Here is a 13313-nt window from a genome sequence, read left to right on the forward strand (position 1 = left end):
CCACTGGTCCTCAGGATGAACTCTAAAAATGCCAGCAGAAAGGGGAATTGGGTACCACGATGTGATAAACTGGGTCACTGAACTGATCCAGGCCAAAAATAAACTGCAAAATCTCAAAAAGGTGAGACACACAGGTTTGATGTACCCCATTGCTCCCATATTTAGTTAAGAACAAGCTTTTGGGAAAAAGGGTTTCCTCTAGCCAATTTGCCCTTGAAAGAAAGTGCAGAGAGCCACAAGCAGAGTTGTTCTACCTTGCTGGGGAGACACAGAATAGCAAACAGGCCTTGAGTTCTTTGTTGATTACATGTAATAAGGTTTGCTTAATGTTTTCTATCCTGGCAAAAAGGACTGCATGCAGGCAAAACAGAGAGGGGGAGAAAACAACTCATACTTCTGTTCTTATTTGATTTTAGATATAATAATTTTAAGTAACTCACAGGGAAAATCTGCAGCACTGACAACACAAGGCTCTGTTTTAGATCTAAAGGATGTGATTAGCAATCTGGGTTTTAAAAGTATTTTAGAAGCTTAATGGCCCCATGGAAGGAATAGTGGTAGTCTGATATGTAGTGATGATGTCTGAATTAGTAGTAATTTACAAGCTGAGGCCTGTTTTATGTAAATTAAAATGCAGTGTGTTTAGCTGCAAAGTTATCGTGCCTTTTATACTAATGTGGCAAATTCCCTAACTGCTGTGCCATAATATGGCCAGTTACAGACTCCATAACCCAATGTCTCAGTGATTTAGAAAGTGTTTAAGCTACACATTAAATTAAACACATAGGAGTTAAAAAGGAAGAGTTCACCCCTGATGCAGCCTGGTTAATCATCACTGAATTGATTCTGTGCTAATATTTTGAAATGAGATTTGTTTTCTTGTTTTACTCAGTGTGTTAATTTGTTTAATTTATTAAATAGCTTGTGTCTGTTTCTGAAGAATCTAATTAATAATTAAGGTAATTAACCAAATCAATTCTGAGGTACCTTTGCTTGTATTACATTAAGAGGAACATTTACATCTTTCCTCAGTTTACTATCCCTAATTAGTGTATGATAAATTTTGAATAAAATCTGAATTTCAGGGAGATGATTTGGGGAGATGCCTGTAGGTAAAATATTCCTTATTCTTTCTGGTTTGGTTTCGTCTGTGAAGCTGCAGACTTTAGCCAGAGCATCTGAGATCATGGAAATTAGGCTAATGCAATGAATGGACTTGATTTCAAATGATTGCACTACACATTCCAACCCTCTCACAGAAACCCATGAATAAAAATCTAATCTGAAATGACAGGTGGAGCATTTGCTCAGCTTTGGACAAGGCATGATGAGGGTGGTTAAGGATGTTGTCAACCCTTGTAACCTTGTTAGATATAATCCAAAACTGGGAGAAAAAAGAAAAGGGAAAAAAGGAAACACAGCAACCCCCTGACAATTGGTAGAAGGTTTGCTGCCATATAATTTCAAATTATTGGGTTGTTTTCCTGTAAAATCAGAATAGATATAGGATATCTTCAGAGAGCTGTAGCAATAAGCAGGGAAACAAAAAAAAAATTACCATCAGAAGTTAATAGGTCTTAAAATTTAATTAGCAATTGAATTGAAGAGAGCAAGTGTTTTCTAAAGAATACTGCATCTCACTCTTCAAAGACCTGTGATTATCTTGGAGTGTTATTTCTCAAGTCACTGAGTTCACTCTCACATTTGCAGTATATATCTTCATGTTTATCTAGGGGTTTTTTTTCATCTGTTGTGTCTTTTCTGATGAAAGATCTCAAAACTCAAGGCAATCAAAACAGTGTTCTGGCTCCCCTTGCACAGGGATGAGATGGAGTGAGATACTAGGAGAAAATTTCTCTCTTTTTTTTTTTAAATTCATCTTAAGCAGTTCCACAGGGATAGTGCTTTTAAGAGCTAGGTAGAGGACTTAGCAACACATCATGCTCAGCTAAATCACAAATTGAATCCAAGAGCCTTGCTCAAACACGTGTAAGCCCATGTGAGGTTTGTGTAACCAAAAATAAATATAATCAAAACTAGTGCCTCCTCTCCTGGAAGCAAAACGAGCACGTGCTGTTCAGCCCTGGGACTCCTCAGAACACGCATGGAAATGTTCTGATGTCTGAAGGAAGTCCAGCTCCTGAGGAATAGCTGCTCCAAGCTAAGCCTTGAGGCAGGTTGTGGCAAGTAGAGCTTTAAGCAGTAGAGCTCAGGGGCTGGATGTGCTGCAGTGCAAATAGCAGTGACTGGTGTGTGGGGGATATGTGAGGTAGGCTTTAGAATCTGGGATTTTTTGGATTTGGATCCATAAAAAGAAGGGTCAAGGAGTGGAAACAACAAAAAAAGCATGAATAGCACTTCTTCTGTTTGTTCGTTCTTCAGGAAAATAAAGGAAAGTTTGGAGTGCTTTCCTGTTAAACTCAACAACTTGATCCACACGCTGGTGCAGATGTCGGTGGGGAGCTCTGCAAAGCCTCCAGCTCCAGAGAGTGTCCCCCAGGAATGGATGGTGCTGGACACAGAGAGGTCGCTCTCAAGGGCCACCATTCTGGGATTCAGCAGAAAGCCTGACCCTGTAGGTATTATTCTCTTTTCTTGCCCTCATTTGCCTGATCTTTAATGACACTTTTAAGAACTCATGCACTCTCCCTCCTCCTTTCTAGAGATGTGCTTGTGCTCCATTAAAAGCATCATGGGATGAATAGTGGTGCCATAAGCAGTGAGCTACCAGAGAGCAAAAGCACCAGGCAGACAGATATTTGCAGGGAGCCATTAAGGAGAGCAGTTCATTCCCTATAGTGAAAAATAAATCAAGAGCTAATTAAAGCATCCAGAAGGAAAGCATGGCACAAAATTAGGAAGCCTAATAGAAATTGGAGGCTGTTATATGATGCTTTAATGGTGCACTATTAGTTTTCACACACTGCAGTGATCTTTCAGTGTTTGAGTTGTATGCTACCCAGGCAAGTTTCTCTTCCTGTGGAACAAGGACTATGAATTACAAACTGAATTCTCTGGCACTTGGCACTACATTAAAGGAAGGTTTTTCTTTGTTGAAATCACCCTATATATTTTCTTCTACTTTTTTTTTTAATTAATTTGTCTCTTTGATCATTTCTCTGCTCTGTCTCTCTTTTTCCCCCAACACAGATATACCTCATCCAGGTGGTGCAGACCTGCAACGTGGTCACCTTCGTGGAAAAATCATTCCACCAGTTCTCAACACTTCACAGCCATCTCCAGAAGCAATTCCCATCTCATGCCCTCCCAGAGTAAGGCATAATAGTCAATGTTATTTTGCTGTTAAGTGGTTCTCTCTTCTGTGCTCAGATAAATCTGTGAGAATATTCACAGAATATGTATATTTAGAAACACAAAGGCTGAATGACATATTCTATCAAGCCTCCTATTCAGCCCCAGAAGAAACTGAATCACAGGCCATTGTGGCAGTCTAAGTTTTATTGTTATTGTTCATATTTTTAATGGGAGGAGAAAAGGGGAACAGCTTGGGCCTGAAAAAACTTCTCATTAAATTAAAGGGTAAGTGGTGTTGACTTAATTAAAGGCACCTTTAATAGTTTTTTACTTTCTTCATGATGTTTATCAAAACTCATAGGAAGATCCATATGTTAAAGCAATGTAGGGATGTTCACAGTGGGTCAGAACAGAAACCTCTGACTCTAGCGCCATGATGAACATTTTTACAACATGGTGCACATTCCCCCAGCTGAGAAATACACAATAATTTTATGTACTGTCCTGCCCCCTAGCCCAGTACTTTGTGCCTCACATAATTCAGTTTAACATCCTTTAAAAAATCTGCAGTCATTAGTTGCAATAATTCTGAATATTACTTTCTATCCATGTGCATGTCCTTTCCTGCTTTTCATTTTCTGAATGTTATTTCTTTACAGTTTCCTGGGGTAGTGAGTCTCATGGTTTATTTCTATCTTACATAAACCAGCTTTGTCTTATATGATTGCCCGTGGCTTTAGAAATACAAGTGCTTTCTTCTACATATATCATATACCTTGTGCTGCATACACCAGTGTGTACATAGTCCTCTCTTAGAGACTCTTTCTGACTCACCTGGTACAAGCCCTTCTTCAAGCTCAATCTACAAAAAACCATAAATCTGGCCTAAAATACCAACAGCTTACTTAAACCAAGCTGAGATTTAAGTGATAGGCTTGAAAAAGAGAAAGGTCTTTGGATTTGACATGAAGTAAATAGCCACAAACAACATGGTTAGAACTTAAAGTCCACAAATTTCAGATCCAAAGCTGATATTCCCCTGAGCTCATGAGAAGCATGCTGAAAAGATGGCTTAAGGCTAGTTAATTCTACAGAATGTGTCTCCTGCCTGAGGGGATTTTATTGACTCCAATTTGATTCATTATGGCTTTCTCACATGAACTGGTCTGCGGCAGCTGGTGAGAATTGAAATTTCACTAAACAAATACTGAAAAAAATTGTTTGAATCATGGTTTTGATTTGGTGATATTGCAGGCTAACTATTGGGTTGAAAAATAAAATATTTAACAAGGACCTGTTTATGAATTTTTCCTGTGGTGAGCAGAGCCCTTTGAAAAGAAAATACATTTCTCTTCAGAAACACATAAACCTCAGAAACCCTGTAGTGAATTTCAAAAATAGTACTAGTCATTTCTCAGATAAATCTACCTCTGATAAAATCCTTTGCAGCATTTTCACAGCTAAAGAGCACTTCAGAACTCACTGAGGGTAAATCTGCATATACTGAGGCTGTCTATAGGAGCTCCAGTGCTTTATTGCCATAATTCATTCCCAGCAGTATCCTGTCACTGCAGGATCTTTCCCTAAGATTGTGTTTAAACAATTCATTTTATGATGTTTTTTGATAGGCACGTTTTTTAATGTTGCAATTTTGTGTTGTGTTCTAATAGAACTTCATTAATTGGAGATTTTTCATGTATCCCAGATTTTATTCTAATAATAAAAACCTAATTATTTCTTTATAGGAAGTTATTACTGAAACTGCCATTCCATATCAGACCATTAGTCTGCCTGTGTGTTACAAAGCTCCAGCTCTGGCTGATGCCAGATGCTTCAAAGGAAGGAAAAAGCCTTGTTCCACAATGTAATCACAAAATCAGTTTAAAAGTGCCTGATTAAAAAATTTAAATGTTTAATATTGCTAGAATAATTGGAACTGCTCACAGAAAGGACTTGGTTTCTGCTTTGTAATGATTCTATGGAATTGTACATATTCATGTCTCATTAGGAGAAAACAATGAAATATGAGAGTGCTTCATACAAGTGCTAAATACTGAGTGTATTGTAAGAAACAAATGGCAAAAGCTCAGAGTTCCCAGAATCTGAAATTCTGCTATTGACATGTATTCATCCAGCCCACATTTAAAAGTTAGAAACACAGCTGCCCTTGCACTCTAGCACCATCCTTCTCTTTTGATTTCTGAGAGGGTATTAATTGTGTTTAATTATTGTTTTGTAAAGTGCCAACAATCTTTTCACCCAACAAAACCTATAGGTGACATAACTGATACACAGAACACTGTTCAGACAAGTAGGAAATGCAATGTTCTGTGTAGGACATTTGCACATGGTGCAAGTTTATATTTTTCTGATCCATTTCAAGTAGATGCCTGTTGCAATAGGACACGACATATAATGACATGCATGCTGGAACTTCCAAGGTAAAAAGGAGAGAAATTTCTTGACCTCAATATATCTAGAATTCAAAAAGTGAGCCTGGATTGGAGGATGTAATTGCCACCTCTCCAATGACACTGGTCAAACTAACTGTTTATCAAATTTCTCCTCCTCCAGAAAAGAATGCAAAAATAATCATTATTTACCTAAAAGTGCATGAGAACTCCATTACAAAAATGTAAATATCAGAAAGGCTTAGAAAAACTTAAAAATAACCAAAACAAGAAATGCCAAGTATCATGTTGGAAAGTTCACCTTTTCTAACACAAGTGCACTCTCAAGGGCAAGGCCACTGACAGCACAGCCATGATCCAATAAAGGCAAGAAGAACTTTAAAAGAAGGGTTCAGTGTCACCACAAGGTTCACATTGTCCTTCACTCCAGCAGGCACTGGGGCCATCAATCTGCAGTTTCTCTGTCTTCTGTTTGGCCACTGTGCTCTGGTTGCTCTTCTGAGGGTCTGCACTTTCCAGCCAGAGCCTCTCTTTGTGTTACACAGACTGGTTCATTTTAAGCTGCTTCCAAACTGTTCTCCTCTCCCAGCCCTTGAAAGAAGCCTCTGTGTACCAGATGACCTGGGCTCTATTTTTATCTGTGCTGTTCACATGTGTCATGAGCCAGGGTCGTGTCACTTTCCCCTCCTCACTGTGTGTCCTGCCACTGTGATTTTGTGAGGGAAGAGTCTCTTCTTCCTACCCATCTGTGCAGCCCCTAAGTGGACCCTGATCCCCCAGTGCCAAGGGCAGGGACCAGCAGAAGTTCATCCATACATGCAGCATGCTTGATGTCATCCTGCTCCCTCTCTGGTTTAATCCCAGACTAAGTCACACCAGAGTTGAGTTTTTCCATACAGGATTTTGCAGCTGCCTTCCTAAAGGCTGGTCAAGTGTGTCACAAACCAGACAGATCCTTTGTCTGAACCCTTCAGGCAGCTGTTGAGATCTGTTGGATAAAAAAAAGCTCCCAGCAGTGATGCCTCAGGTTTTAGGTTTTGTATTTTTCAGATTCTGTGCTGCTTTAGTGTGCAGTTCTGAACTTCATATCAGGGGATGCTGAGCTCTGTGCACAGAGCAGGGAGACAAAACAATTCCTGCTCCAGCTGGGCACCAAGGACAAATGACCCAAATCTCAGCCCAGGAGCACAAACACCGTGGGCTGGAGAGAGAAAAACAAGCAGGGTGGGACTGCCTGGGCTAAAGCTGGAATGGGACCATGAACTGCAAGGTGCAAATGGAGCAGAACTGATCCCAGGGACAGAGCCCGTGCCCGGCCGTGCATTTTGGGGCCATTTTGGTTCATCTTGGGTGCAGCCCTGGCTGGGCTCTGGTGCTGCCCAAGGTGCATCCATGGAGGAGATCCTTTGGATAAATCCCTGCTTTATTCTTTAACTCCATCCAGCCTCTGTTCTAGCTCAGCCTTCACAAGGCATCAGCAGAAAAGTAAGAGGTTTGTAAACAAGACATCCTTGACTGTTTACAGTGGTGGTGGTGGGACATGAAATACAACCAGGTGAAAACTTGTACCTTTCTCTGCCTCATACATTAGAGGACATAAAGCATAATGTTAATTATGAATCCGGCTATTAGCAATCCGTATCACCAAGCCCATTATGTGCAATTTAACACAGATAGCTTTTCTAATTCTCCTTCAGCCTGGGAGATAAATACCCTTTGTCAGGGCAAGGTTAATACAAATTGATTATGTGTGTTGTTAAAACTCTAACCTTTTGACTGATCCAATATGCATTGTCTCTAAAATGCAAAGATGATTCAAATAAAAAATGGGAGGTTTTGACATTTTCAACCACCAAAGTATTTGAAAATTGACACAAGGCTATTCTATGCATGTGTAATTTATTTACTAACCCAAAATTAAATTCATCTTAATAAAAATTCAGCAAGAACATTACTTTTGCTATTTTTATTGTTATTGTTTTTTGCTGGGATTGATTTTGTTAGTGTGATGATCGTTTGTTTTCATAGATTATTTTTATTATGCTAGTACCTGAAATTAGATATGGGATCAGGGGCCTACTCTGAAAACCTTATCTACACTCTAAATAGCTGAGGTAAAAAATGCAAGCAATGATATATTCATCAAATGTCACATTGTTACTGTAAGGCTTTGGTGCTCAATGTTCTGTGGTAAGGATATGTCAACTCTGGGCTCAGATCAGAGATCTGTTGTGCAAAAAGGCAACGTTTTCTTGGGATCATAAAGGGCCACTTATTCAGAGCTATTTACAGACCATAAAATGCAAAGTGCATTGTAGGATTTGTTTATTTATTTACTTACTTTAAAATTAATTATTTAGAGAGAAGAAGTGCTTCAGTATGAGACAATTTAGCAGCAAATTATTAGAAGAAAGTGAATCACTGTAATATGAACCTGTAAGCATTTCTTCCCTTACCTGCAAAACCTCTTAGGAAATCTTGGCTTTCTTCTGTTAAGTACAGCTGGAAATATTTTCAGCGAATACAGAGTGCAAGAGTTCTGCTCATAAATATTCCTCTTTTTCAGGTTTCCCCACTCATGGCATTTACCTTTTACGGATCTTGAACACAAGAGAGTGAAGGATTTGAACCTCTATCTGAAGCAGCTATTAAGTGGCTCCAGGAAAGTGGCTAATGTGAGCATTTCCAGTATTTATTTTATTTGCACATGATTTCTAGTAGCATTTCACCAAAAGATTCAGGAAATTTTCCATTGCCTGTTTTGAAAAAAAAAAATATACATAAGTGACACATCTTCTAATGATGTATTTTGGGATGGAGCCATTGCAGCATTCATCAAAACTTAAGACAAAGACAAGTAGGACTGAGAAATAGTTTATTAGACCTGGCAGGGCATTTTTCAGAAAAAAAAAACTTTGCTTCCTTTGCTGCCATCGAAAAGTAGTGATTCACTGATTTTTTGACAGTAAGGAGTAGGTTCTGAGAAATGTAACGTCTAAAAAAAGAAGTAAGCTTTGAAATATTGAAAAGTCTGATTTTGACAGTTGCTAAATGAAAAGTTCCATTCTTCCAGCCCAGAAATACCCTTTTCAAAATGTATTTAACAGGTAGAAGAAAGTTTTGCAAACATAAGAACTAACCCAGAATGTTTCAATAACATCAGAATGATGCATTGAGTCCATTAAAACTGGTGTTTTCTCATTTTTTATTCATTATTGTTTTCTGAGGCTTGTGGTTCTCCTCATGCTTAAAAATGGAGAGCCAAAATGGTAACAAACATTGACTTTTCATTGTCTGGGCCAGCACAAAGCCTTGTGCACCTCAGGGCTGCAGCACAAACTGGGGCTGCTTGGGTTTCATAGGAGGAACAGCCAAAAGAGGGCATGAGAGGATGTTTGATCTCCAAAATCTCCAGCATCTTGCAGGAGGGAAAAAAAAAGTTTGCTGCCTAACTATATAACTTTCCCAGCTGTGACTTTTTAATGGAGATTAAGGAGGAAATTGTCTATATGCAAAACAAGCAGAAGTATTCTTATTAATATGAATATAAATTCTGAGCCCTGAGTTGAAATTGAGCTTTCCTAAGAGGATAAAAACCTTTTTGACTCACTGAGTTACATGTAATTTGGTTAGAACAGCTGACTTGGGTGCTTGGCTCCTTTGACTGACACTACCAAATAATATGCTCAGGTTTGGGTAGATTGTTGTGCAATAAAAACACAAGTTTCACCTCAGCGTGAGGAAAGACTTTTTACACTGAGGGTGGCAGAGCCTTGGAGCAACTGTCCAGAAGGTCATGGAGTTTCTGTCCCTGGAGACATTCCCAGCCCAGCTGGACACATTGCTGTGTCACCTGCCCTGGGTGACCTTGCTGTGGCTGAGGGTTGGCCTGGATGATCTCCAGAGATCCCTTCCGAGCCTGAGGATTCTGTGGTTCCTTTCTGACCCCCACGTTAGGGCCATGGGTTTATTTCACATCAGTGCCCTCAGTCACAGCTGAGGAAAAGCTGATTTGAGCCTGTGACCCAGAAATGAAGAGCTCAGTGTCTTCTGCTGTGCTCTGGACTGCTGGGAGGTACAGGGATTTTCAATTTGGGCCAAGCACAGCTGGAAAATCAGGCTGCTGAAAGCCCTGGGACAGTCATAAAAACATTTCCCAGCGGTGCACAGGAGCTCTGCTGTGCCTCCTGCTCCATGGGGTGGTGCTCAGGCAGAGCAGGCTGCCTGGGCTCCCCCTCAGAAAACCCCAGTGTCTTTCCCAGGGTCCCTCCTGCTCCCTTTGTGGAGCTGGGACATCCTCCCACACAACACAACCATGGCTGAGGGGTTGGAGGTAACTCTGGGCAGATGTGCTCAGGGACAGGCACTGCTGTGGTTGAGAGCCACAAAATAAGGCTGGTTTTAAGGAAAAGCTTTTTGGGAAGTCAATGTCATCATCTTAGGTGTGCCAGTATGAAAAACTTGGCTGCATCACTTAAATGTTTTAATTGGTTAGATCCAGAACTTAAAACTTTTTTAGGAAGCTATGCTGAGCACCTGAGCACCTCACCCAGTGATGACATTAATTAACACAAGATTTCCTGAGAAAAACATGCATCACAAACACAAAGCTGCTTAGTAATGCATGATATTAATCAAGAATAAGATTTATTTATCTATCTATTTATGACTATCACCGTGTATTGATTCTGCTTCTGAAATGAAACCTTTAGGAACTGTTGAGAGTGAGGAATTTTCCAGGCTGGTAAAGCCTGGAGGGCTGAACCACAAGGAGAAGAAAGCAATTTTGTACCTGTGAGGGCTGTGCTGGACTTGGAGGGCAAGGGATAAGAAGCAGAGGAATGAATGAGCAGATTGTTCCCATCCTAAAGTGCTGCTGCATGTGGGAAATCATCTTGCTCACCCCCATGCAGCTAACCTGCAATTCTGGATGATAACCTTTCAAGTTATTGATACTCCATAAACATTGAATCGTTATTTTTGCCTCAATATGCTTCTCCTGCTGGGAGGTGGGAGAAATTTAGAAAATACTGACGTGTTCTGACCCACTTAGAACAAGGAGAGCAGTTGGTGGGTAATTTCCTTTGTACTCCCTTTTCTTTTACTTTTCACTTTGGTATGACTCTTTTAAAAATATCATGGTGTTACCTTGGCTTTAGCCTGAGCCTCCAAGCTAGGAGGCTTTCTTGGTAAAAATAAATGCAATTATTTTGTCCCTTTCCATGCCTATGACAACTTTGCAGTTGTCATATGCATGGAAATTTGTCCTTTTTCTCAGAATGTTAAGGAGCCTGGCTGAAACCATTTAGTGAGTTGTCAGTTTTCAAGCATTATCAAACTGTCATTCCTATGAAATAGTAAAACTATATAGGAATAAATAATTAACTCATAAATTTGTGAAGAAATCTAGGAAGATCAGTTGCCTCTAGAACAGGAGTCCTTTTATTTTCTTTCTACAGTCATTTATGCTGAATTGTAGGTGTAATTTATTGTAGCTGTAGAGTGGGCTGCAGTATTGTCTGAGATAGGGAGAAGAGCTTTTATTTCATTATAAAATACCCTTGTAACACTTGTGATCTCTGTAAACACATTAGCCTAAATGACTAGGCTCCATTTTCTGCTCTGAAGAATTTAGTCCAGTCCACACAGGACTAAACACATGCTTGGTTCTACCAATAAAGTGATTATAAATCCTGGAAATTAAGAAAGAATCAGATTACATCCAAATTCCTTCCTCAGTCATGCCTTAAGTGCAAGCTTTTTAGTCCACACTAAGTTCTGATTATGAAAATTTTATTATAATTGAGAGTAAGTCAGAATGTCACTGACCTTTTCTGCTAAATGGTTGGAATGAAGGAGGAGAGGTGGAAAGCAGCTGCCTTCTTATTTGCACTGGAGCTCAAATGGAATTAAATGTTTCTTCAAACCCTTCTTTAATGAACAGAAACTTTTTCTTCCTCTATCTCTGAATTTTAGTGCCAGATCCAGTAAGTGCAGAACATCAGTTGAAGGAATATTTGTTCTTGGACCAGTTTAAATGCTTGAACATGCTCATGTCCATCCCTGTTCAAGGGGTTTTTTTTTAAAGTCTATGGTTTACTTTAAGCATAAGCCTCACTTAGTTACTTTTATTGAAGAATTGCCTAGAGTCCTTTTTTAGATTCAGGTTAGCAGTGTTATAAATAACTCCCTCACCAGACTGTGTTCATGAACAAGCTGTATTCATTGCATCAATCACTAACATGCAGAAATTGATGAACCTTCATTGTCAAACTGAGTCAATTAGGACAGGATGAAAACCAGGTTTCTGCACCTTTTTATTTTATATTTTTTAAATTTCATTCTACTTGTCCCAAACCAGTGTCAGTATTTCTGATCACAGCAAAATAATTTTTTATTTTGGGCCAGCTGCACCACTGCTGACTGACTCATCACCTGCATGCACTGAAATACCTGAGTTTTTTAGATCTGCAGGCCAAAATTCTCAGCAATCTTCAGAATCTTTGAGGTTTTGCTCCATTAAATGGTAAAACAACCAAATGGTATAACCAATAAGAGGTAAAGCACCAAGAAATACTGAACTGAGTGTTGGTATAACGTGGAAGAGGACAAAAATATGTGTTCTCAAAGCATAAATCCAGTCTGTGACAGAAGACAGCTGCTGACCATTGCTGTGTTTTTCTGTTTCACTCAATTCCAGCTGAGGGATGGGCTGGATGGTGACTGCAGCCCAAATCTCATCCCATAAATTAGGGCTGCCCTGGCGGCTCCTCCTTTTATGGCTGTATCATAGGAGGGTTGTGCACTGCCTGGGGACACAAAATCAAGGTAAGGCTGCATTAATTGAGTCTGGTTTTGGCCCCAGTGTCAAACACAACAGTAAGTGCAGGTACACAGCAGGTTAGTCTGTAAAAAAAAAAAAAATTCTTTTGGAGTTTGAGTCTATAAAGATTTTCTAAGTATCCAAATTAACAGGGGACTTTGGAGGTGAAGTAAACCTTGTGCAGGCAGGTAAGCAAACAGTGATGGTGTTCCAGCTGTGGATAGGTTCTATAAACAGCTTTATAGTGACTTATAGGCTTTGTAAAAGGACTTCAAAGAGGATGTAAATGGGAATGATTGTAAATTATGTTCACTCATTTTCAAGCACACAGTAAAAACCAGGCCCACAGCATTGTTCTAGGGTGAATGATGTTTTACACTGTAAAAGTAATCAATTTGATAAGAGCTTGCCATATTTCATTTCTGTTTTATTCACTGGTGCTCCTTGGGATTTGCAGAGATGAAGAAAAAGCTCCCACATGCCTGTGTGGGGGTACATAAAGAGGGGGAACAAAGTGCTCCCAGGGTGTGTGGGTCCCTTGAACTCCAGCACTCTCTGTTCCTGTGGCAGGGCATCCAGCAGAGCCAAAATGGGGAGGGTTCAAAGTGCTCTCTCTTCCCCTGTCCTTTCCTGAAGTTATAACAGCTGCACCAAGGTCAGCTTTTTCTGGTTGCTTTCTTTCCTGCTGATTCCCCATCCTGTGACAGTATAACAGGAGCATGGGTGTTCTCTGACCCCAAATCTACTCCAGCACAGCTGAAAAGAAAGCTGGAAGCAGAGGGGAGGCTGCTTTCCTTTCTATTGAAATTAAATCTGCCTTGAAG

General features: G+C 39.8%; 1 protein-coding gene across 1 annotated transcript in view; it reads left to right on the forward strand.

The window, feature by feature from the left end:
* The window catches only part of PIK3C2G (phosphatidylinositol-4-phosphate 3-kinase catalytic subunit type 2 gamma), a 198752-nt gene that overhangs the window by 150462 nt on the left and 34977 nt on the right, over positions 1-13313 (forward strand). The window contains exons 29-31 of the mRNA XM_026790362.2: positions 2383-2575; positions 3151-3272; positions 8233-8341. Coding sequence (XP_026646163.2) covers positions 2383-2575; positions 3151-3272; positions 8233-8341 — 424 coding nt within the window. The remainder of the gene's footprint in view (positions 1-2382; positions 2576-3150; positions 3273-8232; positions 8342-13313) is intronic.

Source organism: Zonotrichia albicollis, chromosome 4 (assembly GCF_047830755.1).
Source record: "Zonotrichia albicollis isolate bZonAlb1 chromosome 4, bZonAlb1.hap1, whole genome shotgun sequence".
Lineage (NCBI taxonomy): Eukaryota > Metazoa > Chordata > Aves > Passeriformes > Passerellidae > Zonotrichia > Zonotrichia albicollis.